The 26468-nt window shown below is 51.0% G+C and overlaps 8 protein-coding genes across 8 annotated transcripts; 2 read left to right on the top strand and 6 right to left on the bottom strand.

Moving 5' to 3' along the window:
- Nucleotides 1-247: 247 nt before the first annotated feature.
- STEHIDRAFT_60709 (uncharacterized protein) lies at nucleotides 248-862 on the bottom strand (the record flags this gene model as incomplete). The annotated part of the gene is made up of 3 exons (XM_007305714.1): nucleotides 248-285; nucleotides 425-557; nucleotides 653-862. 3 exons carry the CDS (start codon nucleotides 860-862, stop codon nucleotides 248-250), a joined length of 381 nt encoding a protein of 126 aa, XP_007305776.1.
- An 810-nt stretch (nucleotides 863-1672) lies between these two features.
- STEHIDRAFT_158682 (uncharacterized protein) lies at nucleotides 1673-2185 on the bottom strand (the record flags this gene model as incomplete). Its single annotated transcript, XM_007306052.1, has 4 exons — nucleotides 1673-1720; nucleotides 1775-1924; nucleotides 1976-2068; nucleotides 2132-2185. The coding sequence occupies 4 exons, from the start codon at nucleotides 2183-2185 to the stop codon at nucleotides 1673-1675; spliced, it is 345 nt and encodes a 114-aa protein (XP_007306114.1).
- Nucleotides 2186-3736: 1551 nt separating this feature from the next.
- STEHIDRAFT_112489 (uncharacterized protein) lies at nucleotides 3737-4150 on the bottom strand (the record flags this gene model as incomplete). The annotated part of the gene is made up of 1 exon (XM_007306051.1): nucleotides 3737-4150. One exon carries the CDS (start codon nucleotides 4148-4150, stop codon nucleotides 3737-3739), a length of 414 nt encoding a protein of 137 aa, XP_007306113.1.
- Nucleotides 4151-5296: 1146 nt separating this feature from the next.
- STEHIDRAFT_122901 (uncharacterized protein) lies at nucleotides 5297-5897 on the top strand. Its single transcript, XM_007306050.1, has 2 exons — nucleotides 5297-5741; nucleotides 5808-5897. Exon 1 carries the CDS (start codon nucleotides 5370-5372, stop codon nucleotides 5538-5540), a length of 171 nt encoding a protein of 56 aa, XP_007306112.1. The 5' UTR covers nucleotides 5297-5369; the 3' UTR covers nucleotides 5541-5741; nucleotides 5808-5897.
- Nucleotides 5898-6556: 659 nt separating this feature from the next.
- STEHIDRAFT_60311 (acetyl-CoA synthetase-like protein) lies at nucleotides 6557-10896 on the bottom strand (the record flags this gene model as incomplete). The annotated part of the gene is made up of 17 exons (XM_007305682.1): nucleotides 6557-6964; nucleotides 7042-7292; nucleotides 7351-7494; nucleotides 7548-7581; nucleotides 7639-8424; nucleotides 8484-8541; nucleotides 8607-8757; nucleotides 8838-9018; nucleotides 9093-9237; nucleotides 9298-9380; nucleotides 9439-9492; nucleotides 9554-9685; nucleotides 9745-9776; nucleotides 9835-9894; nucleotides 9950-10024; nucleotides 10156-10548; nucleotides 10623-10896. The coding sequence occupies 17 exons, from the start codon at nucleotides 10894-10896 to the stop codon at nucleotides 6557-6559; spliced, it is 3261 nt and encodes a 1086-aa protein (XP_007305744.1).
- Nucleotides 10897-13192: 2296 nt separating this feature from the next.
- On the bottom strand, nucleotides 13193-16039 carry STEHIDRAFT_81771 (adenosine deaminase-like growth). Its single transcript, XM_007305757.1, has 12 exons — nucleotides 15789-16039; nucleotides 15628-15674; nucleotides 15214-15567; nucleotides 15108-15146; nucleotides 14925-15034; nucleotides 14720-14852; nucleotides 14551-14650; nucleotides 14278-14482; nucleotides 14135-14212; nucleotides 14053-14065; nucleotides 13802-13993; nucleotides 13193-13728 (listed from the first exon to the last, which is right to left on the bottom strand). Exons 1-12 carry the CDS (start codon nucleotides 16015-16017, stop codon nucleotides 13621-13623), a joined length of 1608 nt encoding a protein of 535 aa, XP_007305819.1. The 5' UTR covers nucleotides 16018-16039; the 3' UTR covers nucleotides 13193-13620.
- Nucleotides 16040-17605: 1566 nt separating this feature from the next.
- Nucleotides 17606-18440, bottom strand: STEHIDRAFT_36030 (uncharacterized protein; the record flags this gene model as incomplete). The annotated part of the gene is made up of 2 exons (XM_007305664.1): nucleotides 17606-17827; nucleotides 17919-18440. Coding segments are annotated over 2 exons (744 nt in total), but the record flags the coding sequence as incomplete, so codon positions are not given.
- Nucleotides 18441-21547: 3107 nt separating this feature from the next.
- On the top strand, nucleotides 21548-26428 carry STEHIDRAFT_122896 (copper radical oxidase). The gene is made up of 25 exons (XM_007306049.1): nucleotides 21548-21667; nucleotides 21735-21841; nucleotides 21912-22036; nucleotides 22109-22117; nucleotides 22188-22380; nucleotides 22454-22565; nucleotides 22649-22667; nucleotides 22775-23142; nucleotides 23204-23213; nucleotides 23276-23354; nucleotides 23406-23531; nucleotides 23589-23707; nucleotides 23764-23775; nucleotides 23841-24022; nucleotides 24081-24185; nucleotides 24244-24489; nucleotides 24545-24665; nucleotides 24727-24825; nucleotides 24881-24894; nucleotides 24951-25053; nucleotides 25114-25262; nucleotides 25316-25519; nucleotides 25571-25820; nucleotides 25879-26082; nucleotides 26142-26428. The coding sequence occupies exons 1-25, from the start codon at nucleotides 21611-21613 to the stop codon at nucleotides 26180-26182; spliced, it is 3054 nt and encodes a 1017-aa protein (XP_007306111.1). The 5' UTR covers nucleotides 21548-21610; the 3' UTR covers nucleotides 26183-26428.
- Nucleotides 26429-26468: the final 40 nt, after the last annotated feature.

Below are 26468 nucleotides of genomic sequence, written 5' to 3'. Positions count from 1 at the left end.
TTCAGCTGCCAATTCCCACCCGAACCTCGGGAGACATCGGAAATGGTCAACATCCGACTTGCCAGAGAAGTTCAGGATGCACATCCTTGAAGCGGCCTTCGGAGTACCGCCTAAGCGTCGCTGATGAACAGAAACCGTTCTGATTCATTGTACGTGCCGGTGAAGTACAGAGGAGAATAAAACGCGAAAAACGAAAACCTGCTATCAGACCTGCCCTCATCCCCACATGACTGGAAGCTAAAGGTCTCTAAGCAGTCCAGACCCTGCGGATAAGCTCGGTCAATCCTGTATGACAGGGCATCGAAGTCAGTATTATGATATGGGAAGCAGTCTTTGGAGCAGAGTGCGGCCACAGGAGCTCGCGACTTGGTGGAAAGACTCCCGAACGAGTGTGGATAAGACGGCACTAAGAGATGGTACGTACCGACGTCGTTGGTGTTGAATTGATAAACACCGACAAGGGTTGCAACGGTGGCTGCCCGGAGTGACCATCTTGCCAGAGGTCCGACCCATGGGAATTTGCGGTCATGGAGGTAATCAACAACGATGGAGTCGAACTGAGGCCAACACAGGAAACATCATGACAACATATCAGCACCCATTTCAACGCAATCGGCGAGCACGACAGAAAATCGAGTACAAAAGGACGTACACCGATGTGAGAATGCATGACCAAACTAACACCCAAGATTCCGTCGAGAACAGGATATGCGGAGCCGGAAGTGATGAATGCGGCGGCGGTCAATGGTACAAGTCCGGCGCTGAGGAGCCGTTCGAATGCCCAGTGGTATGAGCCGTGGGTCTTGGATGGTGGGGGGTAGGTCGTCGGGTCATTCACGGTGCCCTTGTAGATGGCTGCCATTGTTTCCCCAGTAAGTTCAACAAGATCTGGGCGTTCAAGTGTAAATGAACGTACGTCCTCCTGGGACATAGTCGAACTTCGAGACTGTTGACGCAGGACGAGCTATCCGATGCGTTCGACGAGTGGAGGTACTGTCAGAGTTGACCCATTTATTTAAGACAGTTGTCAGACATACAGAGAGTGAGGGCAGCCCTGCGTGCAAGAACAGGGGACAGATGTTTGTTGAGGGATGAGCGAACAATGGATGAGGAAGTCATAGTGAGAAAGAGAGAGATGAGGATGCGGAGATGGACGAGCAGCTGCGTCGGCGGCTACAGCGACCATGCGAAGCCGCGCCGCCGCTTCGGCGCGTCGTCCGGGAGCCAATCATGTGAATTTCTTTATACCCGTATTCATGTTCAACCCGCCCTGCTCCGAGTCCGTACCACGCTGTTCTCAAATTCGAACTCTTTACAAGTTGACTTCACGGAGACCTTGGTGTACACACTGGCACGTCCACATATGTTGCCTAGTGCCAAAGTGTGAAAAACGCATGTCAAACCTTACTGGCAGGCTTTTGGCAGGCTTCAACTTAGCTGAGCTCACGGGATCGGACATCAAACGGATGCAGTCAATGGACAAACACAATGATTCTGCTCGACGGCAAGTAGTTGAATACAAGCTCTTAGCAGCAGAGTGCGGTACAAAAACAACAGCAAACGGAGAAGTTATCCAAAGGGTGACCACCCATCAACGGTATCGACCCTCACTCCACGGATCTACGACGGCACCGCCAGCGAAGAGAGGTGATGCATTGGAGGTTGAAGCAAATCAAGTGGACGAGGGACCACAGCCGGTGCCGATCAATCCGAAACCGAGCTGCAGCGAAGTCTGTGATCAGCAGGAAGAATGATCTGATATAAGTCGACGTACGACGGAGGTTATATCCGCACAACAAGCACCCGTGAGCCCAGAGGCACAGGTGGTCCCAGTGGGAGCAACACAGCCGGCTCCGATAGGGGTGTCATCGGTTAAACCTAGTTGCTCGAGGAATGAGAGAAGAAGCGGATCCAACGTCGAGAGCTATACATATGAAAGTTTAGCCAATGTCATGCTTCAAGGTTTTCGACTCACATCAGAGGTAACGATTGTGCAGCATTCAGGAGTGCCTGAGGTGCAGGTCACTGGAGTCTGGCGCTTTTCCTGAATACTCGCCGCGGAAGCCACCTAGTATAAAGAAGATAGTCAGTGCGTCATCGAGGCATAGAGCGATCAACTACAGGGACTGACAGAGGCCAAAGCAGCCAAGGCGATGACGACACGGGTAGAAGAGAGGGCGAACATCTTGTGGGTGAAGTGGAGTGGTAAAGAGTGGATGAGCTACTCTCTGCCGTTGAAAGGCGTTTCTGGCTGCCTCTTTATACTGCTCTGGCTCACCGTCTCCGGCAATATCCATACAGCTGAAGGCCAACGAGGAATACCCCTGTGGTCCTTTCGGTCTGCATTACGAGTAAAGATACACTCAAGATTGGAGAAATGTTTTGAATGAGTGGCAGTATATTGCAAAACCATATTTCGGTTCTAGTATGAGGGGGAATGAATGGGACATTGAACGCTACTAGGAGATCCAGCCGTTTAGAGCACGTCCCGTGGACTGCGAAGACAGGCACAAGTGTACAGGAAATTCTTCGTAATATGGAGTTGAGGAGCCACTTTGTTAACTAGAAAGTCCCGGAAAAAGTCTGTGCGAAGGTCGCACACGAGAGTATTGTCGTTTCTGGCATAGATTTGCACCAGAGGTCACAAGCCAAGGAAAGAGACGCTGCCCCTGGAATTCGAATTGTCGCCAAACAGACTAAGTACTACTGCTGATGCATCGAAGGCATTGTTGGAAGCGCAAACGCGGGACCTTGAGTGTAAGTGCAAGTATAGGGTATGCGGGGTGAAAGAGCCTGGTTGGCTGATTCAAGCTTGTTTGACCGGCGTGACCTTGTTGAACGTAAGTTGATTGTGGAAGGCAGTCCCGGCGCACGCCGCGTCAACTTTTCGGCTTCAGCCGGGTGTCATTCGTTGCGGCGCACCCGCCCGGGCCATCCGAAGCGCCACCATCACACGAACCACCCAAAACACCCCATTCCTTCAGAGATACACAAGCTTAAACTTATAATGCAGCGTAGCCGCTATGAGGATAGGGACATCCTCATCACGTGTTTTCTCTAGCTTCATCCTACTCAGTACTGTCTTCGAGTTGCACGGACTCGGACGCAATACTTACACTCAGGCGACTTCAAGGCTTACCTTCTGGGCAACATTTCTGCCCTGTATGTGGTTCCTGGAGCCGTCTAGCTATGGAACGCGGTCGTGATCTTTTCTATATGCACGAGAATCTCGCCGTGGCGAAAGCTGCCAACGATTAGTCCCAACCAAACTTGGTACGACCCGAGTCCCTCTCCGTTTCGCTATACTGGAGTGGCATCCAATGCTCCTGAAGTATTGCCGTACCTCGACTCAGACGCATGGATGACCGGGGACTGTATACCTTTTTAGCGGAAGGCTGTAGCTTAAGGACTGCCCTCTGGTTTGCGTCAGAATTTATGGAATCACTGACTGGAGCAATGCCCCGAGACCTGAACTCGTGAATGAGCATATCCCCATCATTCTCCTCTTGTGTTCTCGAATGAAGCAGCCCGTGGAGTTTTAGGTAACTACTACGATCTGGGCCCATCACTAGGAGTATTCACCTCCGAGTCAATCTTCTCCACCTCGACATCTCCTAGCCAGCGGGAATGTCGTTCAAGCTCCCACTTCTACTCAAGCTTCAATGCAAATGTAATTGAAATACACTGTCAGTTGCGTCCTAAACTTGTTGCACCATTATAGCTCACGTACCTTTTCCTACTCAGTCACTGCCCTTGCCATCACTCTTTTCGCAGCGTCCACCGTCGCCTCAGGTTTCGGCCCGTCGTTAAACCCCAACCCCGCCTGCGGTGCCCATTCACGAACTGCATCAACCAACCCCTCGAAAAACACCGTCAATGCTGGATTTCCCCGAATTCCGAACCCAATCACGACCACGTCCCACTTGACTGCCTTCAGCACCTCCACAACGGGTGAGACGAAGGCCGATGGCGTCTTCTCGAGGTCCTGGGGGCCGAAGAAGTGAGCTTTGAACTCGTAGCCTTCTTTGGGCATGAGATCTTCGATTGATGCGACGTTAGAGGAGAGGGTAGGTTTCATGTGCTCGGCGATGGCGGGGTGGTCGAAGGAGAGGCCTATCAGAAGGACGGAAGGAGTGCGAGTCAAGCTCATGTGTATGTGATGGAGTTCTTATAGTGCAATACGATGCGAAGGGGAAATTGCGTTTTGTGAGTGATTCTGTGGTGCCCTTCATCTGAACACATACTTATATTCTTCTAGATGACGAAATGTCATAGTGCTTCACCTGAAACCGTGACTTAAACCCGGCTCTTCTCGTGATTTGCGTGATCAAGCTCTCAAACCTCGGAGTCATGCTTGGTGAGTATCGCTTGTGAATATGTCCCATCACCTTGTGTACCGCTTGTCAACACAGCCGATGGACTGAAAAGTCCTCTTTTTGATGCGACGGTCAAGACCGAGTTTGAGTAGATCACGCTGTTCTTGGCCATGGTCCATCAAAATTACCTTGCTTGAAGGTCCTTCCTACCCCCGTAATTCCTCAGAATCGTCCCGGAAATAAACAAGGACAAACAGCGGACTTATTATGTGGCACCAGTGTGTGGCGTCGCAGAGGGTCTGACTGCTACCCTCAGGCGTGACTGCAGCGATTCAAATGCAGACGTTGATATTCTGAACTGGGTGGTTGATAATTAACGGCAGCAGTTTGAATATATGGTTTTGAGACTCACGGTACCAGCACAAAATGACGGGGCCTCCATATAAAAGTGCTATGCTCTACTAGTATGTAGCAGGGAACCTTTCTATGTGCTGTCACCTGTGAGCATCGTGTTCAAATAACATTGACCGTAATCACGAATAAGTATCTCGCTAGACGGATAACTTGCCGTCGGACGCAATGAGGACCCATACCGTTCGCTGCCTTGACATTTGGGTTCATCGGCATATGCTTTGCGTCCGAGGAATCTCGAGTCAACTTGACTGGATCGCAGAATGTTGACAATGACTGGGCCCGCCGGGCACGGCGTAAGCACTCCCAATCTCGTTCAAGAACATGTGGTATAGAGCAGACCTGAAGTGCTTGTGCAAGTTATTTACCAAGCAAGGTGGCTGCTGCCGAAGGTAGCGCTCCCCCAGTTCATTTGTGAACTGTATAAGTGCACCCCGTGACTTTATGAATTTCGCAGAGTTACGATCCTCAGAGCCGTTACTACTGACATCGACATGACTAGCTTTATCTCATAAATCACCTCCGTCAGCCTTTCGATCACGGGACCATAATCTCTCGAGGTCTCCATGGCAAAATTGAATCTTTGGTGGCTGCAGTGAAAATGAATGTCGCAAGAAAGTGGCCCATTGCTTTCCAATCGACATGCCGTCCGCGCATCATTACACCCATCACTCACCTTGGAGAACAAGTCGTCCTTCCCCAGCTCCTTCAACATTTCGCATGAAACATGACTTGGTAGGTCACACCACAGAACGCCCATCAGTCATTCTGCGAGTCCTACAGGAGGAAATCCAACCTGTGGAAGGCGTCTAGATCCTTATACCTCTCCCACACGACGTACACGACGTCTTCACCGTCGCTTCCCACTGACTTCTCATCGGCATTGGGTTTCGAAAGGTCAGTCTTTCTTGCCCAGGTGTACTCCAGAGTCCCTGGCTCGTTTGTCTCGACATGCTATTTCAGTCTCTTGGTCCACTCAAGCATAATGTGATTTGAGTCAGGTTTCACCTAGATCTTCTCGTCACGAATACGTGAACTTCGAGTTTCAGGACGCTAAGGGCAGTACTGTAATACACATACCTCTGCGAAGGCAACGATTTCGCCTTTGACGAAGGATGCGCCGCTCAAATCCATGCTTTCTTTGACCTTGTAATTGCGGAGTGCTGGAAACAGTCTTTAGCGGGTGTGGGATATTTAGCGGGTGGGCCCACTTTATATATACGCAGAACCCACACAAACACTCGGAGTCATAGTGGATACTAACACGGTGTTCCATTCTCAAGCTAGTCATCTGTTCCAGGTTTCTCCTTGGGACTCTTCTATCCCAAGCGCGACACTCAGCCTTTGTGAACTTGTTTTCGCCTCGACCCGTTGACACTGGTCTGTAGAGAGCGAAGACAAGGGCGAGCTAGAAGAGCCCTTGTACTTGTACCGTATTGAGATGGTATTCTGGGTATGGACCCTTGATCGATGTCGTTGGTGTTAGCGAGACACGGTCTACGAAAGACCGAGGCTCGTCCTGAACCTGGCCCACTTCAATGACCGCTTGGGCACAGATGACAACTTCAGCTGCGTCATCCGACGCTCGGGCTAAGGTAGTTCTCGTATAGTGGAGACCTAAATAGAGAAGGAAGCATTCGTGAACCACGGAAGGTTTGGGCGAGAGAGAGGGTGTCATCGTCTATTGACACGGTGTACAATATATTTACATGTTCGGCATTCAAGACAATAGAAGAAATTAGCGTGGCAAGTCATACAGTAAGTCGAAGTCATCTAAGGAAGCATTCCAGATAAAGCGATTCGATCGAATCCGGAGAGGAACCATCCCCTCACTGCAACAAGCCCACTTTCTTCCAATAACCGATCCACCTCTCGACTTCCTCACTATCCATCTTCTTCGCCTCTCTGAGACTCCTCGACACCTTCACCGCCTTATCCGTCCCAATCACCAACGGGCTCACCTCTGGCATATCTTTCTCGTAGAAATCGATTAACTTCAGCGCAGGGTTGTGCTTCGGCGCGTCCGAGTCGTTCGAGGAGTTTCGGACTGCATCTTGTAGGCGGGAGAGCCATTCCTTATAGCGAATGATGGGGATGTTGAGTACCCTCGAGGCTGTCTCAGAGATGACAGTCCAAGGGACGGTGTAAGGGTGGACGAGGTGAAGGACGGGTTCAGACGAGCCGAGCATATCAAGTAGAGTGGACGCAGCGATATCGACGGGAATAAAGGAGACATCCTGTTAAAAAGCCCAAGGATTATCAGTGAGTGATCGAAGGGCAAACACATTGGTCCTGGATGGAGACGCACCTCGACGCGTTGAGGAACAGCTCCGAGTACTTGAGACCCTCTGAGCAGTACAGGAACCCATTCTTGCTTGTTCCATCCCCCAGTCTTCAAGTCCCCACTCATCTGCCCGACACGAACGACGTTCGTACACAATCCCCTTTGCTCGCGTACACGTAAAAGGAGCGTTTCGCTGACCCACTTGCTCTCACTATAGCCTGACATAGCGGCGATCTTGGTATCGGTGATGGGTTCCTCGGGGACCGGATAGATTGTATGACCTGAGGAAGGTAGAAATGAACGATCTGTAACGATTATCGGAGGATAAAACGGACATACTCATGATGACGGAGATGGAACTGGTGAAGAGAATGGGAGGGGGGGAAGGGCGAGGAGACGCAAGCGAAAGGTCGATCAAGTTACGCATGCCTGCTACTAAGGGCTCAAAGGAGGATACAGCGAGATTGAAATCGACACGCCAAGCTAAGACACGATGTCAGGGTGTGGATGTGGTGGTAAGAACGGACAGTGCCTACCATTGTGAATGATACTCGTCACGGAGTCGCGAATCTATTCGAAGACCCATGTAATTAGACGAACAAGTGAAAGAGGTGGGCAGCGACTCACCTCGTTGTACAAGGCCTCCCCAATCCCAAGACCGGCTTTCGCAAAATCTGCCTCGACCAAGACGACTCTTCCACTCTCCAGCAACCCCGTATCCAGTTCCCAACTCTCAAATGTCTCCCTCTGTCTTTCCTTCATGTTCACCTTCGACGGCCGATTCACCGCATAAACTCTCTTCACGCTTGGCCTGGCCAGCACCTGCGCCAATAAGTGCGCACCCAGACGTCCAGATGTCCCAGACACGAAAACGATCTCGTCCAGACTCCGAGCGGCGGGAGCACCGCGGGGCGTATGCATAGGGAAATCGACGCTAAATTTTTCCACCATGGCCTCCATGACTTTGGCGTCGCGCTCGCGCTTGTCGCCGTTGCCTTGGCCGTCAGAAGAGATGAGAGAGCAGATGGAGGAGGCCAGAGAGGAGATTGTGGGGTTTTCATAAACGAAGTTGTTGGATAGACGAATACGCTCCGAGTTTGGAGCCTGGCGGATGGCATGGATGATGGAGTTACGGATGTAAGTGGCTTGGAGACTATCGCATCCTTGCTGGAAGAAGTCGGCATCGTCCGGAAGGTCCATGTCCATAACTTTCTGCACAACCTCCCTGGTGAAGTTCTGCACCGACCGCCTGTCCCATTCTGGGGGCGCTGGTATATCGGTCTGAGAGGAGTCTTTGACTGCATCGTACAGAGCCTGAATCTCCGGTTCATAGTTCTTGATGATGATGTGCCTTCGAGGTGTACCCTTTGAAGTTAGCTCGAACGGCTTCGACGGCGATGAGACGACGATCATCTATAAAATAATTCACGTTAAACAATCGGCTAGATCAGTCAGAAGTGTACCAAGCTGACCTCCTTGAAAAGTCTCGAATGCGCCGGGGCAAACTCGTCCATCTTCTCTACCGTTGGCCTACAGAGTGTCGACGTTAGAAATAGCTTCACACACGATCTTAGATACATGTCATTACGACTCACCATATTATGTTCCGGAATTCGATGAGTTTAGCTTCGTCGCTCGGATCAAATGCAAACTCCTTCTTGGGATCAACTAGAATGCCGTTCTGAATTTGCCCCCTGCCAAACATGATCGCATGCGAGACATGTGGATCTTGGACCAGGATCGCCTCTGCAAACGCCAAGAACCAGTCCGTCAGAGATGAGCCATACAATATCGCATCGTCCTGCAAAGGTGATGGATGAACATACCCAATGGTCCAGGGTTGGTCTTCTCGCCAGTCGCCAACATGATCTGGTCATCGGCTCGACCGTGAACCCGCCACTTATTAGGGTACACAGGGTGTCTCTGGATGATATCGGAAGTTCTGTACATTGGTCTCCCATCTTTCGAGGTGGCGTTGACGGCGCTCGTCGGGTGGTCTTTTGTATCCTGTGGTGGGTCGAGGATTAAGGATGACCCGATTAGAATATGCGTCCAAGGTATGATGCGAATAAAATGCATACTATAATGCAAACTTCGAACATATCTTCCCTCCCCTCCTGAGGTAAAAGTTCATACTCGACATGTGGCGCAAACTCAAAGCATTCCCAGGTATCGAGACTGGGCATATCAGACGGGAAGAGTCGAGAGACAAGATAGGTCTCCGTACTATTAGATGGAAAAGTTCACTACAGGGCTCCGGCAGCTAATAGGGAGAGATAAACGCACAGGCCATAGAAAGGGTACAGCTTAATGCCCATCTTTGTAATCTGGTCCCCGACAGATTGTGTCATAGGAGCGCCAGCAAAAGTCTAGACAGAACACATAGCATTAGCGTGGACTCGCGTGGGGATTTGCAGCAATACTTACGATGGACCGCAGAGACTTGATGGAGGAAATCTTAGCGGGATCTTTGGCCCAAGCCTAGAAGTTCGTAGAATCGAAGTCAGCGTAATGGAAGGGGCATCCTTGTGCAATCGCTTACCTCAATAAAAGACGGCACGCAGAACACAATCTCGCTCTTCGTTTGAATGACATTGGATAGAAAGACATCCGGAGTAGGAATGATGGGTGGGGATGATGGCTTGAAGCAAGCCAAGATCATACCGGGAACGACCTACAAAAAACAGAAAAGGTCAGGCGCTAGATGATCTCCGACTTCTGAGAAGTTCTTACGCTGAATAGGACACTACACACGCCCATAGCGTCTACATCAAAATACATTAATGAATAAAAGATCGCAAAAGAGAGAGCGGTAGGGCTTACGAAATAAGGGACATGTGTGGACAGCCAGCAAGATACCACAAACATCGACGTCGCCATAGACTAGATATTTTGAAAATCTCATAAGCGATTTGTCGATAGGACAACAACGGAGTACACTTGCATGGGAGGAGAGACCATTGCAAAAGCTTGCGATGGGCGATGGAAATCGGCTTGGGGAAAGAGGTTGTGCCTTTGAAAAGATGTCAGTTACCACACATTTTGACGAATTGTATACTACGGTGAAAAGAGATAGAGATGGCGCGAACGTGCGTTTTACCGAGCGCTCGCCTCTTATGAAGCAATGGAACTGTGAACCCTCACCGGAGCTATGCAAAATCAGCGCCGTGGTGTTCAAATCGATCTTGGGCAGCGTTACGTTCGCCTTGTCGAGCTCTGCCGCCTGTGCACTCTCGTCCGAGATCACCTCGAATTGAATCATGGGTATGACCTCAACGTCGATGCCGTCCTGCTTCAGGATTTCGAGCGCCTCTCTGCAGAGCCTCTGCATAGCAGGGTCGGGGGAAACGAAGAGCTGAAGGATGTTCGTCTTCTTTATCAAGTGGGCAACAGCGATAGGTGAGTTGCGGATCGAGAGGGGGAACGGAGTCAGTCCAAGACGCATTGTGGCCAGAATTGTTGATAGATAGCTAATATAATCTAAAAAATAGAGCAATAAAAGATCGTCAGGTGTGCCGTACACACCGAAGAGAAAATCTGCCCACCAGCGTTGGCAAGAATGCCGACCGTGGGAGGAGTCATAGGGGTTTCGGGGCCCTGAGTGGAATAACGTTTCTGGTGCTTCGCCACATATCCATGAACTATCTTGGCCGCACGCTGTATCATACGCCATGCTTCGGGGTATTTGATCGTCCTCGTAGCACTAGAGTCGTCCGCAAAAGCGAAGAGGGGGTGGTCGGGGCTGTGCTTAGCGTTGTACTCGTAAAGCTCAGGTAGCGATCGCGTTCCATCGACTGGCGGAGGATGAAAGGTATCGCTACCTTGCCCTTGGGGGGTAGGAAAGGAGATAGGAAACTCAGGGAGATTCAGAACGGAGGAGGACATCTTTTCGACTGTTGTGGGTTCTGGTTGACATGCGGGTGGTTTATATACTTGAACGTATCGTGTGGATGTCAGTTCTCAGCAGTCAGACTTCCAGTAGCCGGTGACGCAAGAATCTATGGATATCACTGAAACATGGATCGGTATACTGTGGTGCGCGGGTGTTCTGCGAATACGCAGACGAGGCCGAACAAGAGTCATTCTACCACCTTTGGAAGTCGCTAGCAGAAAAAACCTAGGTATGTGTACGCGTTCCGATCATGAAAGACGGCGATACATCATGGTGTGAACGAGAGGATCCCCATCTAGAGACGGGCCAAAGTATGTGCGAAGGCAGGAACATCCATAACCCGCCTGGCACTCGTAAAACAAGCAGCTATACCTGCGCCGAAAGAGCGTGCTCGGAATAAAGAAGGCCCAGTGGTTGTTTCGAGGCCGATGATGTTGTTTGGGACAACAAAGCAGGCGCTACCGTGTCCGAGGTGCTTCGAAGGTGACGATGGGATACTGGGCTAGTGGGAGGCCGACTCCGACGATACTGCTGAGTAAGTATCTTTGGTCTATGAATTACGGCTACGCATCAGAGATACAGCCTGGCAAGGAGACTATAAAAAGACTTCTCTACAAGTGATTGGTACACCTTTCGCCGACTCGGTCGCCGACATCGAAAAGACCTTGTTTGGGCAGATGATTGAGTTTGAAATAACTTCTTATAGCGTTCTGTAGCCCGGGATTTGCCGTGCTGACCTTCAATGCCTGACGCTTTCAGCCTCTTTCTTTCTTTCTTTCTTTCTTTTGGTGCAAAACCACCTTCGACTGTACTCAAGGCAACGTCCCCTGGCCCCCTTTAAGAAGTCCGAGGCCGGCGATGAGCACAGACGATAAGCCGAGTTCAACGCCCATCCTCGAAATTTGAATCTATGTAATGCTCTGAAAGTATGGCAGAGTACAGCTCTTCTGTTTACCATTCTGGCTTCAAGTTCACCTTCTCGCCGACGAAATTTATAGGCGTACACTCATAAAAGGGCGTTCACCTCACGACTGATGACTGTAGATCGTCTTTGTATGATCCACGAATGAATCGAACACCGGTTCACTGTTGACCGACTTACGTTACAGTAACCGGCGCGAAGAGTAACGGAACTTCTCGGGGCGTGAGTGGGAGAGCAATGCCGACGTGGTCCAACTTGGTTCCGATGCCGCAGTCGAGCTTTTTCTCCTTGCTATTTTCTACTTATCCTCGTTAGCAAGTGTTTCGCACTCTGCTCTGATCGTAACAAAGATTCGAACGCAGGATAGCTTCTGCTTCGCCCATATATATCGTCGTGGAATTTTGCATGAATACCAGCATCCGTCAGCACTACCACTCAGGATATCTGAGCGACCACACCACCCCTGACTCTGTCTCCATAGCTGTGGGCCAATGGACGGCGTATCCTTTCCTGCAGTGGGTCACTGGTCCCGATACTTATGTCTTTTCTGTTCTGAAACTCAGGCTACTCTTTATTTCCTTCTGTTCAGAAGGTGAGAACCATCTGAGTTCACCTACTAAAGAGACAGATATGTCCAAGATTTCCCCGTTGCCAGTGTTCCGATCTTGAATAAAGACCATCGGATTCTGTGCGATAAACACAAGGCCTCATCTATGGCCCGTTGGAGCGCTCCTTTCTGTTACCTAGGTCATCCTGTATATCCCCTTCGATATGGTATTCTTAGTTGAGATTGTCGGCCTTCTTGGATGACCTCAGAACAACATCGTTTGCCGAACCCTCCGACGAGAATATTTGTTAAGAGGTGGACTTCGGCATTGGCATCGAATGCTGGTCTTCATTGCACAGGATCCAGGAATTGGATGAAAGGTGGCGATCATAATTCAACAGGGCTCTTAGGGCAAGTTTGGCGCTATAGCAATCATGCACCCGTGCCATTGATGGGTAATAGGGTGTAGTTGAAGAAGTTCCATGCTTGCCTTCTCTTTGGTGTGCCATCCAGCTCATTTTTCAAACGTAAAATACTGATGATGAAGGTTGTGCCCTACGAGGATAAGAATACTGTCTTGGTGGCCACAGTTCAGTGCGGCAGAACGATGAACATGAACCAAGAAAAAGTTTCTAGGAGGCGTGAAACTTCTCTGACCTTGTGGATCGGTGGTCGGGTGTCACAGAGCCCGATGCTTCATACTGCACGCATCACCGTATCATCTCTGATACATACGGCTCAGAGTGATGAGGAAGCCTTCTGAAGCTCCATGGATGATTTTTCAGGGCCGTGACAGCCTTCGTACGTCGTTGCGGTGAGGAAACTTGTTCGGTTCACTCAGAGAATGTACACGAAAGGGCTGGTTCCCGAGACGCGCCATGAGTGCGTCGCAGCGCGAATACAATGATAACCTTTGTTCCTTCCTACAATGATCATGTCGAGACACAAACACCATACAAATTACACCAAAATGCGGAAAGTTGCCTGTGGAAGGCATGTCCAGGTATGCCGGTTGAAGGCGACTGTGGAGTGTATTCGCTGTAATATGCGACGCAGGACCCGTTGAGGGCGAAGTGCGGCAGGGACGTAAGCCAGTTGAAGGCAGTCGTCCTACATCCGATGTTGAACCGCTTCGTCACCATCTCTGGTGGGACAATTCTGAGCATCTTCGCTCAGCCTACCAGGTACCCACTCCTCACTCAGCATTCGACGGACGTGGACTCTCATCCCTGAATGCGGCTGTTTCCCTCAGACACTAGCCACGTCGAATGCCAGGACCTCATCCAAGAACCTATCCCATCGCTCTTCCCAATTCTTGAGCGCTCGCTCTTTCTCGGGTTCCTCTAACGACGAGAACTGCATTCACGCACCAACTCAGGTTAGTATGTCTTCACGGAAGCTCCCTCAATGACACGAAGGAAACACTCACAGTGATACTGTCTCTGGCGAACTGGCCGAGCGTGGTGAGCCCATTGACGTCGCTCGCGACAAGGACCTGATAGTAGTCGTACGAGAGGCCCATGTTTCCGAATATGGCAGGATCGTCGGAGTTAAGAGCCACCGGAACGCCGTTGTTGAGGAGGATGGGGAGGGGATGCATGGGCATGGAGGATGTGAGACGCTACGCAAACATCAGCGAGTTTGTAAGTTAACCAACGGCTGGCTAGGTAGAAAACTCACCAGGATCTCGTTTCTTAAAGAAAGGAGTTGGCAGGTCGGTAAACAGAGTGGTTAAGTGAGAGCGAGAAAATACAGGACATACGAGATTGGACAGATTTCAAGCGCGATGCCCTTCTCTCTACATATCTCCATGAGTTTTGGGTGTTTCACTAGCGAGAACCTATCGCAAAGATCAGGTCAGGTCTCCCTCAACAGCCTTGTTCATCGAGATGCATAAGTCCTCACCCATGTCCGATGCGTTTTGTTCCTAAGAGGATAGCATCGTACAAATTATCATCTGCCATAGATCCATCTCCCAATGTCTCCCCAGCATGAAGAATCAGAGGTAGATCAAGTCCGAGCTCTTTCACGCGTTCTTTGAAAGCCAGAAGAGGGGCAATGTACTCCGTCAGAGGCTTGAGCACATTCTCGTCGCCAACGAGGTCGAAGCCTGTAGCATGAGTCCCACGGTCAGAGCCGGCTAACTAGTCCCACTGAAGAGGAGGAACTAGGCCGCACCGGCAATGAGATGGGGAAACTCCTGCTTCAGAGCGATGCAATCGTTCGTATACCACTCGAGCTCTTCTGCGGTGATGGCCCTCAATGTCGAGTAGATGACCTAGTACCGTCGGGTGAGCAAAAGTCAGAGTCAGAGCGGGAAGTCCGAAAACATGTAATTGGACATTACTCTTGCACCGATAAAGTCATCTGGTCTGCCCTTTGCCTTCATTTCCTCCTTCACCTCCTTAAGAACTCGATCGAACTCAAGCAAAAGGTCCCGATGGGTGAGGATTAACTCGCCGTCCTCATCAAAAAGGGCTCTGTGAGAACGTCGCACGGTCAGCTCGGCACATGAATGGCCAGTACATATAATCAAAGACAGAGAGACCCACTTGTGGAAGAAAGGTACGCGGGGCTCAACATAGGAGATTCCGTCCTCAATGGAGGTCAAGAAGAATTGTCGGATGTATTGACCGAGTATGGGACGATAGCGAATCAAGGGCTATACAAGAAAAGGCAGAGCATGACCCGTTAGTATAGACAAAGCCACCAATATATATAGCAAAAGCACCGACATTGAAGATACGGAAGGTGGACTGAAACTTCTGCCATATCTAGAATAAAATACTCTTTAATCACTGTTTGATTAGGATCGATGACTCAGACGACGGCCACACAAACCTTCGTCACTGTATTATGCGTCCCATAAGCCTCGGCAGGGTTGATCGTCATAGAGTCGTGGATCCATTTGTCGAAGCCTTCCTTCCCTCCAAGAGAATCATCAAATCCATCCCTCGCCACACTCAGAGAAACCCAAGTATCAGGCTGATATTCAGCGTGACTGACACTGAAGTTGCCCGCGAACGTCGTAACAGGAATAGGGCTGAGCTCGGGGAGAGTGTTTGAGATCGTGGAGGTGGTGAGGCGTCGAGGGACGCGAACGTGAATACGAGGGTATTGGAGGGCAAGACCCATGAGGAGGTCGACATTGACTGTGGCGTCAAGATGTGCATGAAGGAGGCCTCCTTTTGGCATCTGGTCAGGATGGATCGTCAAAATATCTCTGAGGATGTAGATACACGAGCGAGAACTCACTTTTTGTATGATGCCATACAATTTGGTCTGCTCGATGATTCGCTTTCCTGTTTATCCATAAATAATCAGACCAACGCCACAACTTGACACGAGCTACTGGAGCCCCTGTCCAAAGACCAAGCCAAGCAAACGTAGCACTGAAATGTTCCCAAATAACTCACCAGTCAAGAACTCCATCCCAGGAAAAGGATGCGGCACATCCGCATAGTCCTGCTTCCAAACCTTCGTCTCTTCGACAGTCCGTATACGGCGAACGATCTCATCTGCTTGCTTCTCCTTCACACTAAGCGCAGCTAGACGAACATTCTCGCGACGCAGACTTCGATCATCCTGTATGAAGGCATCGCGCTTGACACGATAGTCCTGCAGAGCCTGTGGGGTCGGAGACATTAAGAAGATGAGTCAAGATCGTCGTGGACGAAAGGAGAAGACGAGTTCGTGATATCAAATTCCTCATCCTCGCTGGAGGTGGGATCGGCTCCGGTTCCGGGAATAATAAGTAATACACATTCAAAGACCCAGTCATGGCAGCGAATAAATTTATTATAAGAAGGTGGACAGAGGCGAAAACTGTCTTGACTATGGCCAGCTGAGATGGAAAGAGACATCGGATGCCCAATTGTGCCACACCGCGCTTGCGCCACACCGCCATACCACAAGAAACATGGACCTGCAAGAAGCATACCCGCAAAATGGATACATTCGGCTCATTCAACAACATGTACAGTATGAGAATTATCATGAGAATTACAGAATATGAACACAGTAGACATAAGACCCAGAAGTTTGAGAACCGAGCACAAAAAGTATTATGGACTGAAGAACGAAGAAGGTAGCGAAGATACGCGTTGGCGGCAAAAGTTGTGTATTTGGATCGAGGCGCGCCAGCAAAGATGCGTGATGTTGAGATCGAGAATCGAAAGGAAGTCAAAGGTCGAGGGTTGTTCGAATATGGTTGCTATACAATGATAACAGGACATGGGGTTGGGTAACCGAGGACAACAAGAGTATAACAGGTACGCATAAAGACCAGAGCAGGGAGATCAAGGACAGGGGCATACGACGATAGCGGGATGGGTAACGCAAGTAGAAATGACAAGAGGAAAGTGGAGAGAGGATGGAGCATGGGCGCAGTAAAAGCTTAGGTACCGACCGTCACTCCCACTAACGCGTTGTCTCCATTCCCACCAAGCTGGCCGTGCAACGCATGTTCGTTGCCTACTCCGACACCGGCACCGTTTGAGCTAGACTGCTCCATGGCAGCAGCTGCGGCCAGGCTCGACTGGGTCGCCTCTCCGGCAGATCCTGCAGCGAGTTGCTGTGCAACTTGAGGGCTCGGATATCCGTACGCGTGAGTCCAGTAAGGCGAAGCGTACCCCGGATGCGGCGGGGAAAAGTACGGATAGAACTGTTGTTGTTGAGAAGCTTCCGAACCTGCACCCGTCTGCCCACCGGTAGAGAATGGGAGGTATGGGGAGGGTATGGAGGTGGGGGACGTCGGCGAGGCAAGCGAAGCTCCCTGTCCGGCTGTCGGCGAGGATGTCGACCCTGCCACTGGCGAAACAGGGGACGGCGAGCCGGGTGGCTGAGGAGCCGTTGACGCTGGGTAGGGCGGTGGGTACATTGGATGTGCTGGGAGTGAGTAAGGAATTGGAGGAAAATTCGGTGGTGCTCCCATACCCATACTAGCCCCCAAGCCATAAGAGTAAGGATGACCATACTGCAGTAAGGGGTTATTCGGGTCGCCAGAATAGCCCGAAGGCGGGTATCCCGCCGCCGGCGTCTGACCCTCCACTGGAGGTGGCGAACCAGAGTCCTGTGCTTTCTTGTTCCGACCAGAGCGAGATGCTTTGGACCCGGTAGCGGGATATGGCTCAAAGCGCTTGCGTCTTGAAGATCCACCGACCTCGGTGGGGGCGCTGAGGATTGGGACAGGGAGTGATAGCGCGTGATCGAGGACGCTATGCGGTGATGGTTCTACATCATCCGCCTCGCCACGGTATCGTGGAAGGCCATCTGGACCTTGCTCTGTTTTTGGAGGGTTGCGAAAGAGGGCTTTGTCAAGGTATTCTGGACTGATTTCGAGTGATGCTAGCTCGGGATATGACGAGGGACATCGAAGACGGCCTTGCTCGACGTCCTCGACTTTGTAATAGGAAATGAGATGTTGTGAGACACCGTTGATGGTCAACGAGAAAGTCTGAAACGGGTAAGAAAGATGAAGGTTCATAATCTTAAGCAAGCCTTGTCCCGAGAGCGCGGAGCGGGTGATGGCACGAGGCGAGACGTACCTTCTTCATCATGCCTCCCGGCTTGAACTTGTAACTGTTCGTCAAACTGCCCACCAAACTCCTCTCTCGATGGCGATCGATCCCCAGCCTATTCGACTCGCTGCGAGGTCGGCTGAGCGTCTGGCTACCTTCGTTCGGTTTGGCGCCCTCGATGGCGAATTGTGTCTGCGATGTCTCAGGATCTTGCTGCCCTTCGTGGGTAGCGTTCTTCGGTCCCTTATGTCCTTGCCCCTTCTTCTCTGTCTCTCGGTAGAGAAGGAAGTTGCCTAGTATTCTGCTCGGACTCCAGAAGAACCCATCTGTCCATCGTTTGATGCCACTCTCGTCCTCGTCAAACACGAAGACCGAGCCGGAGGTGATCATCTTCCGTTCCGAGTCGACTAAGCGGCGTGTAACACGCGGGATAAGGCCTCGACGGGCAGCCTCGAGGATGAGGAGGGCGTCTCCTGTGGTCTCTATCCATCCTGACCATGGTGGCTCTGACCACGTACTGGAAGACTGGCCCTCTGTGGGCGACGACATGTACGGTATGGATCTGACTGATTTGTCATCGTCCAGCGGACGTCGAGCATATTGTCGATGATGATTGTTGATGATGAAGAGGAAAATAAGGTTCAAAGGCAAGACAAATGGGCGGGGGTCAGCCACATCAGATGTAAAGTTCGACGAAACAAAGTTAACGCACCGAGCGGTAAGATTTGGCGAGGAGGGGTGAATCGGCGGGAAGCCTATTTGAGTTCAACGTCCGCTCTGCTCCGCAACACCGCTGTCAATTTCTTGTTTTTGTCCTGCCCTGCGCGATCTTTATCGATTCTCACCTTTCTTTCGCGGTCCTTCGCTGGCCGGTCTGCGCTCGTGGGCTCACTCGGTTGGGTATAGATGGGAGTACGAGGACAAGGATCGTGCTTCGAGCGGTCGTCGCCCTCACCACGTGGCCTCGTCCGCGTCCCAAGCTCAGCCACAATCTCAGCTCGAGCCACAGGACTGCCCGAGCTGGCTGTGATATTAGGGTTCGCCTCCCCGTCTCTAACCTTCACTAGCTACTGGCCTCGCTTGTCTTTTGTTCTGGCAATACCGCCTAAACTCTTTTGTGTTGGTCGTGGAATTTCCCCGAATAAGTACCCTGCGAATTTTCTTTTTCAAAGAATTAATGATGCGCGACTTCGCCGATATCGCTATAGAGTCCTCTTAAGATGGGTCTTAACTCTACATTTCTGGACTGCCCCTGGGCCTCTTGATTGTGCTCTGAACTAGACAAGACAAGACAGGTAGGCCCATCTCCCATGTCTGCCATAGAGGAGTACCTTACCTCAGTCTTCTCGGCCCAGATGGAGCGACTTTTGACCCGCTGTGCTTCAGACAACTCCCAGGCTGTACTCTTTCTCTCTCAATCCACTCCACGCTAGCTCGTAGTTCTCATAGCCGATGTCATCCTCTTATGCGTATCAGTATCGCGGTGCCTGTCTGGTCGTCGCACGCCGCTCGGTCTCGATAGTTCACCCTCTCGGCACGGCGACCACTACCGAGTATCTCTCACCAATGACCGTACGCCTGGGAGGTACCAGCCGCTGTGTCACCGTTGCATCGTCAGTCTTACCGCAAACATGGGCTTTATGTGCTGTCGCACGCTCCCGTCAATCATTAATCATTCATCGTGGTCCTGTCACCCTTCTACATTCATCCATCAATGACTCGGTCTCCGACAGACCCCCTGGCGTGGCGTTGTGGTCGACGGCTAGAGGATAACCCACTTCATCTTCAAGGGTGGTGTTACTGCATAATTGGACAATGGGTCATCCCGTCGCCGATATGAGTTCAACAGGTTCAGGATACTTTCTTCTCCCCACTTCTCGACCGTTTTAACAACTCGACGTATTCATGTCGCCATCTAGTGCAGCGTGCTCACAAAGCAATTCCCTTCTGAAGCCAAACATACATGTACCCACAAGGCACTCACCCTATGTTCCTTGAAACACTACGCATAGGAGGTTCCTGAGCCACACAGGCCCGATGCAGTGCGTTCATCGTCTTCTGCAGTTCAGTGGTGTTTATTTACTCCACATGTCTACTCAAACGTCTGCTCAAATTATGTCCTCGAACAGCCCTGTTCACTCGAAATAATCTCATTGAACGCGCATTATTTCCGCGGCTTGTTGGTCCGACACGAGCTGCCCGACTCGGACCTGTCCTCGCTTTGACCGTATCCTAATTATGACCCTGGTGGGTTTGCTGAGTGGTTTCGAAAAGGGATGCTCTCAGTCCTATGCACTTCAATCGACGGTGTTCACACATCTTCCTCTCGTTCCTTGCATCCTTTTTATGGGCCCCGACGCTCGCGGGACAAGGGCAGAGCTTGTGTCAAAACCTCGGTGAGTTGAGGTGCTCTGGAACACTGAAACTCATCTTTCGTCATGCCGTCGCGCTCCTATCTACGATGCCGTCGAAAACATATCTCTGTACAGAACTTGACGGGAGGCAGATGGCTTAGCCCATCTTGATTACCATGCCGCAGATATTCAGTCAAGCCTGATATCCCCTGAATTGTGTTGATGGATGCATTCTGCGTTTTGTTGTGCTACCTATCTACGTCTCCACGATCGTCTGACCCCAACAGAACTACATAGCTGGATCAATGGAAGCTCGCGATGTATCGAGCAGGTTAGCTTCCAAGTGCCATGCATTGGTGCAGAGACTAGTTGCTATGGACGCCTTCTATCAGAGCAGTCCGGTCCAAGCAACCTTTCCGGATTTTCTCGATGTGGCGATTGGTGATCCTCGCCTCAAGCGGCGGAATTGAGGTGCCCACCCTGGTCTGGTGCCATTTAGGTCAACGGCATCGAAAACTGGGATGCCTTTCTGCATCCAACCGATGTTAACGTCTTCCCCATGTAGGGGCAAGATGACCAACAAGCGTCAACGCCTTTGATATACCGTGCCTGTGTCGGGACCTAGCCTAACTCCTTGAGCCGCTCTGGCTTGTGCATGTCGGCAGTTCTGCAACTGTCGTTGAATATCGATCGCTTTTCAACCATATTTTCCTGGCGGCAAACCGTGTATCATGAGGTGCTCAGCGCCTCCTCTTTTTTTGGTGGCGTTCTGGGGAGTATTTTCGTCCACCGGCTACTCTTCTAAACTTCTCCCCCCTTCGAATTATTCTAGTTCAGCCTGAGCGGGACTTGATATGGCATCTTCAATGTTTCCTCCGCAATCTCACTTCCCTCGTAGGTCCGACACCTCGCATTGTCCACACGATTATACAAGACTTATTCCAAGTTTACAGCGGCGCGCTTATTTTCGGCATATGCGCACCGCCGCCTTTTCTAAACCTGATTCATTATAATCTCTCAATCTCCACATGTTGTAAAGAGGTATGCAAGCTCTGGTTCCTGTCCCCTCAGGCTGAACGGAAGACATGTCAAGGTCCGTCTCCCGCTTTCCCGGGGCAACACTGACGGTATGGTTGCAGATGGTTGCCCGGAACGTGTTCACCGCTGCTCTATGTATATCGATTTTTTTCGCATCGCCGATCGATTCCGACTGATTTCTTTCCCGATGTGATTTGAGGACCTTCTCCTGGGGTGATCTGGTAGATGACCAATATTGATATGGAACGACTGAATTCCTACCTATAAAGACCTGCATGGGTTCTACCTCCTCCCTCATCTGAGCGTCGTCACTCCGAAGCACGAGCGATGGTGGCGTCCAGATTCTTGACCTTGTTTATGGCCGTGGGCTTGTCTTTCACTCCCGTACGTGCTGCTGGGTCCTTGGACGAGACGTTAACTGGTCGATATTAACCTTCATATTTTTCTGTAGGTAACTCGGGGGTCCTTCCATTCTTTATTCGACCACCACAATCGTCGTCAGACAGAGGTCATTCCCACCGACCTTCCTGGCAATTGGAGCTCTGTAGGATGCTTCACGTACGCTTGACTACCCCCTCTGTCTCCTGCTTGAGTCCAAGAGGCTCATGCCTAGCTGTCAATTTTATAGAGACAATTCTGCCGCGAGGACACTCACCTCGTCGACATTCACTAACACAACCGGCATGACCGTCGAGGCCTGCGTTAATTTCTGCAACTCAGGATCATTTATCTTCGCAGGTGTCGAATTCAGTCGTACGTCAATCCTTCCCGTCTTCCTTGCCTGGGTCAGGAATATTCACACTAAACAAATTGATTTTTACACAGAGGAGTGCTGTAAGTGGTTATTTCCTTCTCTTTATCCACCTTTTCACCGCATGCCTGAAATGGCTATATTTCTCTATAGACTGTGGCGACGAGATCTCGAACGGCGGAACTAACACAACCTTGTCCGATTGCAACTCTCCTTGCACGGGGAATGCTACGGAGACATGTGGCGCAGGCTCACGTTTGAGCATGTACTGGAGTGGCGCACAACCTCCTCCACCTCCTGTTATTGACCCCAGCGTCGGCCCCTGGGTATCCCTCGGGTGTTACAAGTGAGTGTCCTTGATGGTGGCTGCGTTCGTAAGGTGGATCTCAAGTGCTGACCATCGCCTCTAATCTCCGAAGTGATTCTACTGCTGACCGGGTGCTTGACGTCCCAACTGATGTGACGGGAAGTGTCAGCGTCCAAACATGTACCGCCGCATGTTTCGCATCAGGCTACCCTCTTGCTGGAATGGTACGTCCAGTCCGGAGCAACCTTAACTGAATCTGACGAGTGTTCTCTCATCTTCCATTACAATTGCGTCCTTCGACTTCCAGGAATTTGCGGACGAATGCTGTGAGTACATGCATGTTTCTCTCGACCCAGTACCAAACAAGGCACTGATGTCATGACTATTCTTATGTTTTGTTAATCTTGATAATTCTCCGCCATCATATCTTCAGACTGTTCCCTGTCTATTCTGAACGGAGGCGTACCCGAGCCGGCCGGAGACTGCAACATGCCATGCGTTGGGAACAGCTCCGAGTTCTGTGGTGGACCTAATCGTCTCAACGTTTACAACCTCACCGACCATACCGGCTTGCCCCCCGTCACCACACCAGTACCACCCGGAGGCGGCGGAGGAAGCACCACGCCAGTCTTCCCAGTTTCTACACTCCCTGCGCCGTGGACGTATGCGGCGTGTTATGTGGACGACGCTTTTGGACGTGTATTCGAGACGGAGCTCCCGGATAATTCGGCTCTTACTGTGGAGAGCTGCATCGCGTCTTGCTCCGCCCAAAACTTTACCCTTATTGGCCTCGAGTTTTCGGTTTGTCCGTCTGCTGCCGTCCACTTTATCGTCGTTGACAGCCTCTTGCCACTTCTCACAGGTCCAATGCTGTGAGTGTCATTACTCGTGGTTCGATCACCTTTCCCTCACGCTGACTGCGATTTTATTGCAGTCTGTGGCGATGATTTGATCGAAGGCGCTGTCGTTGCCCCAGACACAGACTGCAACATGGGCTGTGGTGGAAATGCGACGTGAGCATCATTTATTTTCGTGTTCGAATAGTCGTGCTGACTCTGGAACAGTGAGGCATGTGGTGGACCGAACCGACTTTCCGTGTATACCTCGACTGGCAATGTCACCGTCTTCCCCGTTCCCGTCGCTCAGAACACAAGTCTTCCCGGACAATGGCAGTATCAGGGCTGTCTTGCGTGAGTATGCATAACCTTGTTAGATCGTGGGATATACTAATCCGGAGGGTCCTATAGCGAACCTGGTGCAAACCGCGTCTTCCCGTACCAGATTATCAACACGAACAACAACTCGGCCGATGCTTGTTTGACCCAATGCGCTGCCTTTGGATACCCCGCAGCCGGAATGGAATTCGGCAAGTCGCTTCTTCTTTCTTCTACTACCAAAACCTAACGTGACATGAGAATCTAGGTGACGAATGTTGTAAGTCATTGTTTATTTTTCCTCGTTATCCATTTTCGTATGCTGATCACATATCTTTTCGACAGGGTGCGGAGATGTAGCCGATATCCAGGCAAATGGAGGTGTTTCAGCTCCTGAGAGTGACTGCGATATAGCCTGCTCTGGTGATCCCATCCACCTCTGTGGCGGTGCCCAAAGGCTGCAACTGTACTTCTACAACGGTGGCATCGATACCTGGCACACCCCAGCGGTCACTGGTTACTACGAGGCAAGCTTCCATCGCACTCTTATTGGAACTACTTACTGACGAGCTATAATATCTCCAGTTCTTGATCGGTGGACTCGTCGTTCCACTCATCGCCACAGTCGGTGTAAACAACAAGGTCACCTTCCTCGAGAAGTTTGGGACCAGTGAATTTGACAACAGCACGGTACATGGTCACTCTCTCTGTTATCTCTCGCGCCGATGCTCACGGCTTGATAATATAGGGTGCTTACGAACTCGACCTGAGCCTCACGGATGACTTCGCACATGCATGGAGAGAGATGCACGTCAAAACCGACGTCTTCTGCTCTGCCTCCCTCATCCTCCCGGACAAGGGCGCCAGACAGATCAATGTCGGTGGCTGGTCTGTGGACTCTCTTTATGGCATCAGGCTTTATACGCCTGATGGAAGTCCTGGCGTGAATGGCACCAATGATTGGGAGGAGAATGGAGACGAATTGACCCTTCAGGTATCCATGTTCAGCTTATATCGCGAGCGTAGCATTAATCTGACTTCGACAATAGCGTCCGCGTTGGTACCCCTCAGCGCTTCTTCTATCTAACGGCTCTATTCTGGTAGTCGGAGGGGAAATTGGATCGAATGGAGTTCCGGAGCCGACACTCGAGATTCTACCCACACCTGCAGGTATGTATTGATCCGTGTCTGTCATGTCTAAAAAGTCGGTAACTGAGCTTGGAACGTTTAGGCGGCCCAACCTATCTCACCTTGGACTATCTTCAGCGAACCGATCCTAACAACCTATACCCATTTCTCATCATGCTTCCTAGCGGTCGGGTCTTTATAGGTACGTTGTGATCATCTGCTATGCAACGTTGCAGCTCAATGATTCGTGTCCCTAGGCTATTACAACGAGGTAACGTTCTTGAACGTTGAGCCTACACACTGGTTGGTCTAAACTTTGCTGAACAGGCTCGAATCCTTGACCCGGGTACTTTCGACACTATCACGGTCCTTCCTAACATGCCGGGCTCAGTTACAAGCTTCGAAGCCGGGCGCACATACCCTATGGAAGGTGAGTCATACACCTGGTCTCGTATAGCTACCTATATGTTTATCTTGTACCCATTCATAGGAGCGGCACTTCTACTTCCACAATACCCCCCGTACACGGACCCGGTTACAGTTCTCATATGCGGCGGGTCTAACTTTGGAGTGGCGCTCGACAATTGTATCAACATCCAACCGGAAGTGGAAAACGCCACTTGGTCTCTTGAGCGTATGGTGGGTTGTGCTCAACCGCAGTCGTCATACGCTGGCTGACATCCGCTCATTAGCCCTCGAAACGAGTGATGCCCATTATGGCTGCTCTTCCCGACGGAACTATGCTGATCTTGGGTGGCGCAGAACAAGGAGTTGCTGGATTCGGTCTCGCGGACGATCCCAACCTTTCTGCTTTACTTTACGATCCCACGCAGCCTCTCCACCAGCGTATCTCAATCCTCAACAACACCATCGTCGCTCGATTATACCATTCGGAGGTGTGTTGTACTGCATTCACCAGTTTCATCCCTCGCTAAGATTTTCGTTAGGCTACCCTTCTCCCTGACGGCCGTGTCCTCGTCTCTGGCTCTGACCCCCAGACGAACAACCCCGATGGCACGCCCAAGTTCCCGGAAGAGATGAGGATCGAGGTCTACGTTCCACCATATCTGACTCAAGGACGCACGAAGCCGACATTCACCGTGACGGAGACTGACTGGGCCTATGGCGGCCAATATACCCTGAACGTTCAATTGACCTACGGCCCCATCTCTAATATGCGTGTCTCTTTGATAGCAGGTGAGCCTTCGTGAGACCCTATGTACCGATTTCAGCCCCTTTAATTCCTTCCCGTCAGGTACCTCGAGCACCCACGGAAACGTCATGGGCGGACGTACTATATTCCCCGAATTCTCTTGCAGTGGGACAACCTGCACTGTCACGGCGCCCCCCAACTCCTTCGTCAGCCCTCCTGGGTGGTGGCAACTTTTCGTTCTCGATGGGCCTACCCCCTCTATCTCACAATGGGTTCGCATCGGTGGAGACCCTGGAGAACTCGGTAGTAAGCCTCCCATCCTTCAACGTCTTCTCGTCTTATCACGATACTGAATGCCTCACTAGACTGGCCGAACTTGCCTGGCTTCACGCTTCCTGGTGTCTGAAGATATCGATTATAATCTACTCTTTTCACACGGGTGGAACCCTGCGTCACACGAACATTATCTACTGCTATCATCACTCCTTTTTCGTTTTTCTATTGTTTGGGACTTTGTTGGATGATCTCGTCGGTCGTGTTTGGTCTATGGGCGTACTCTGGCGCCGAATTTTGTGTATTCAGCACGACACTTCCTCTACTGTGACCGCGATTCATCTAACCATCATACACATAATTGTATCGCAATTGTCTGGATTTTTAGAGCGCTTAGCGCTTTGCCTGTGATGCGGAAT

The sequence above is a fragment of the Stereum hirsutum genome (assembly GCF_000264905.1).
Source record: "Stereum hirsutum FP-91666 SS1 unplaced genomic scaffold STEHIscaffold_10, whole genome shotgun sequence".
Lineage (NCBI taxonomy): Eukaryota > Fungi > Basidiomycota > Agaricomycetes > Russulales > Stereaceae > Stereum > Stereum hirsutum.
The sequence above is the reverse complement of the archived record's forward strand: the minus strand, read 5'-3'. Positions and strand labels throughout refer to the sequence as shown.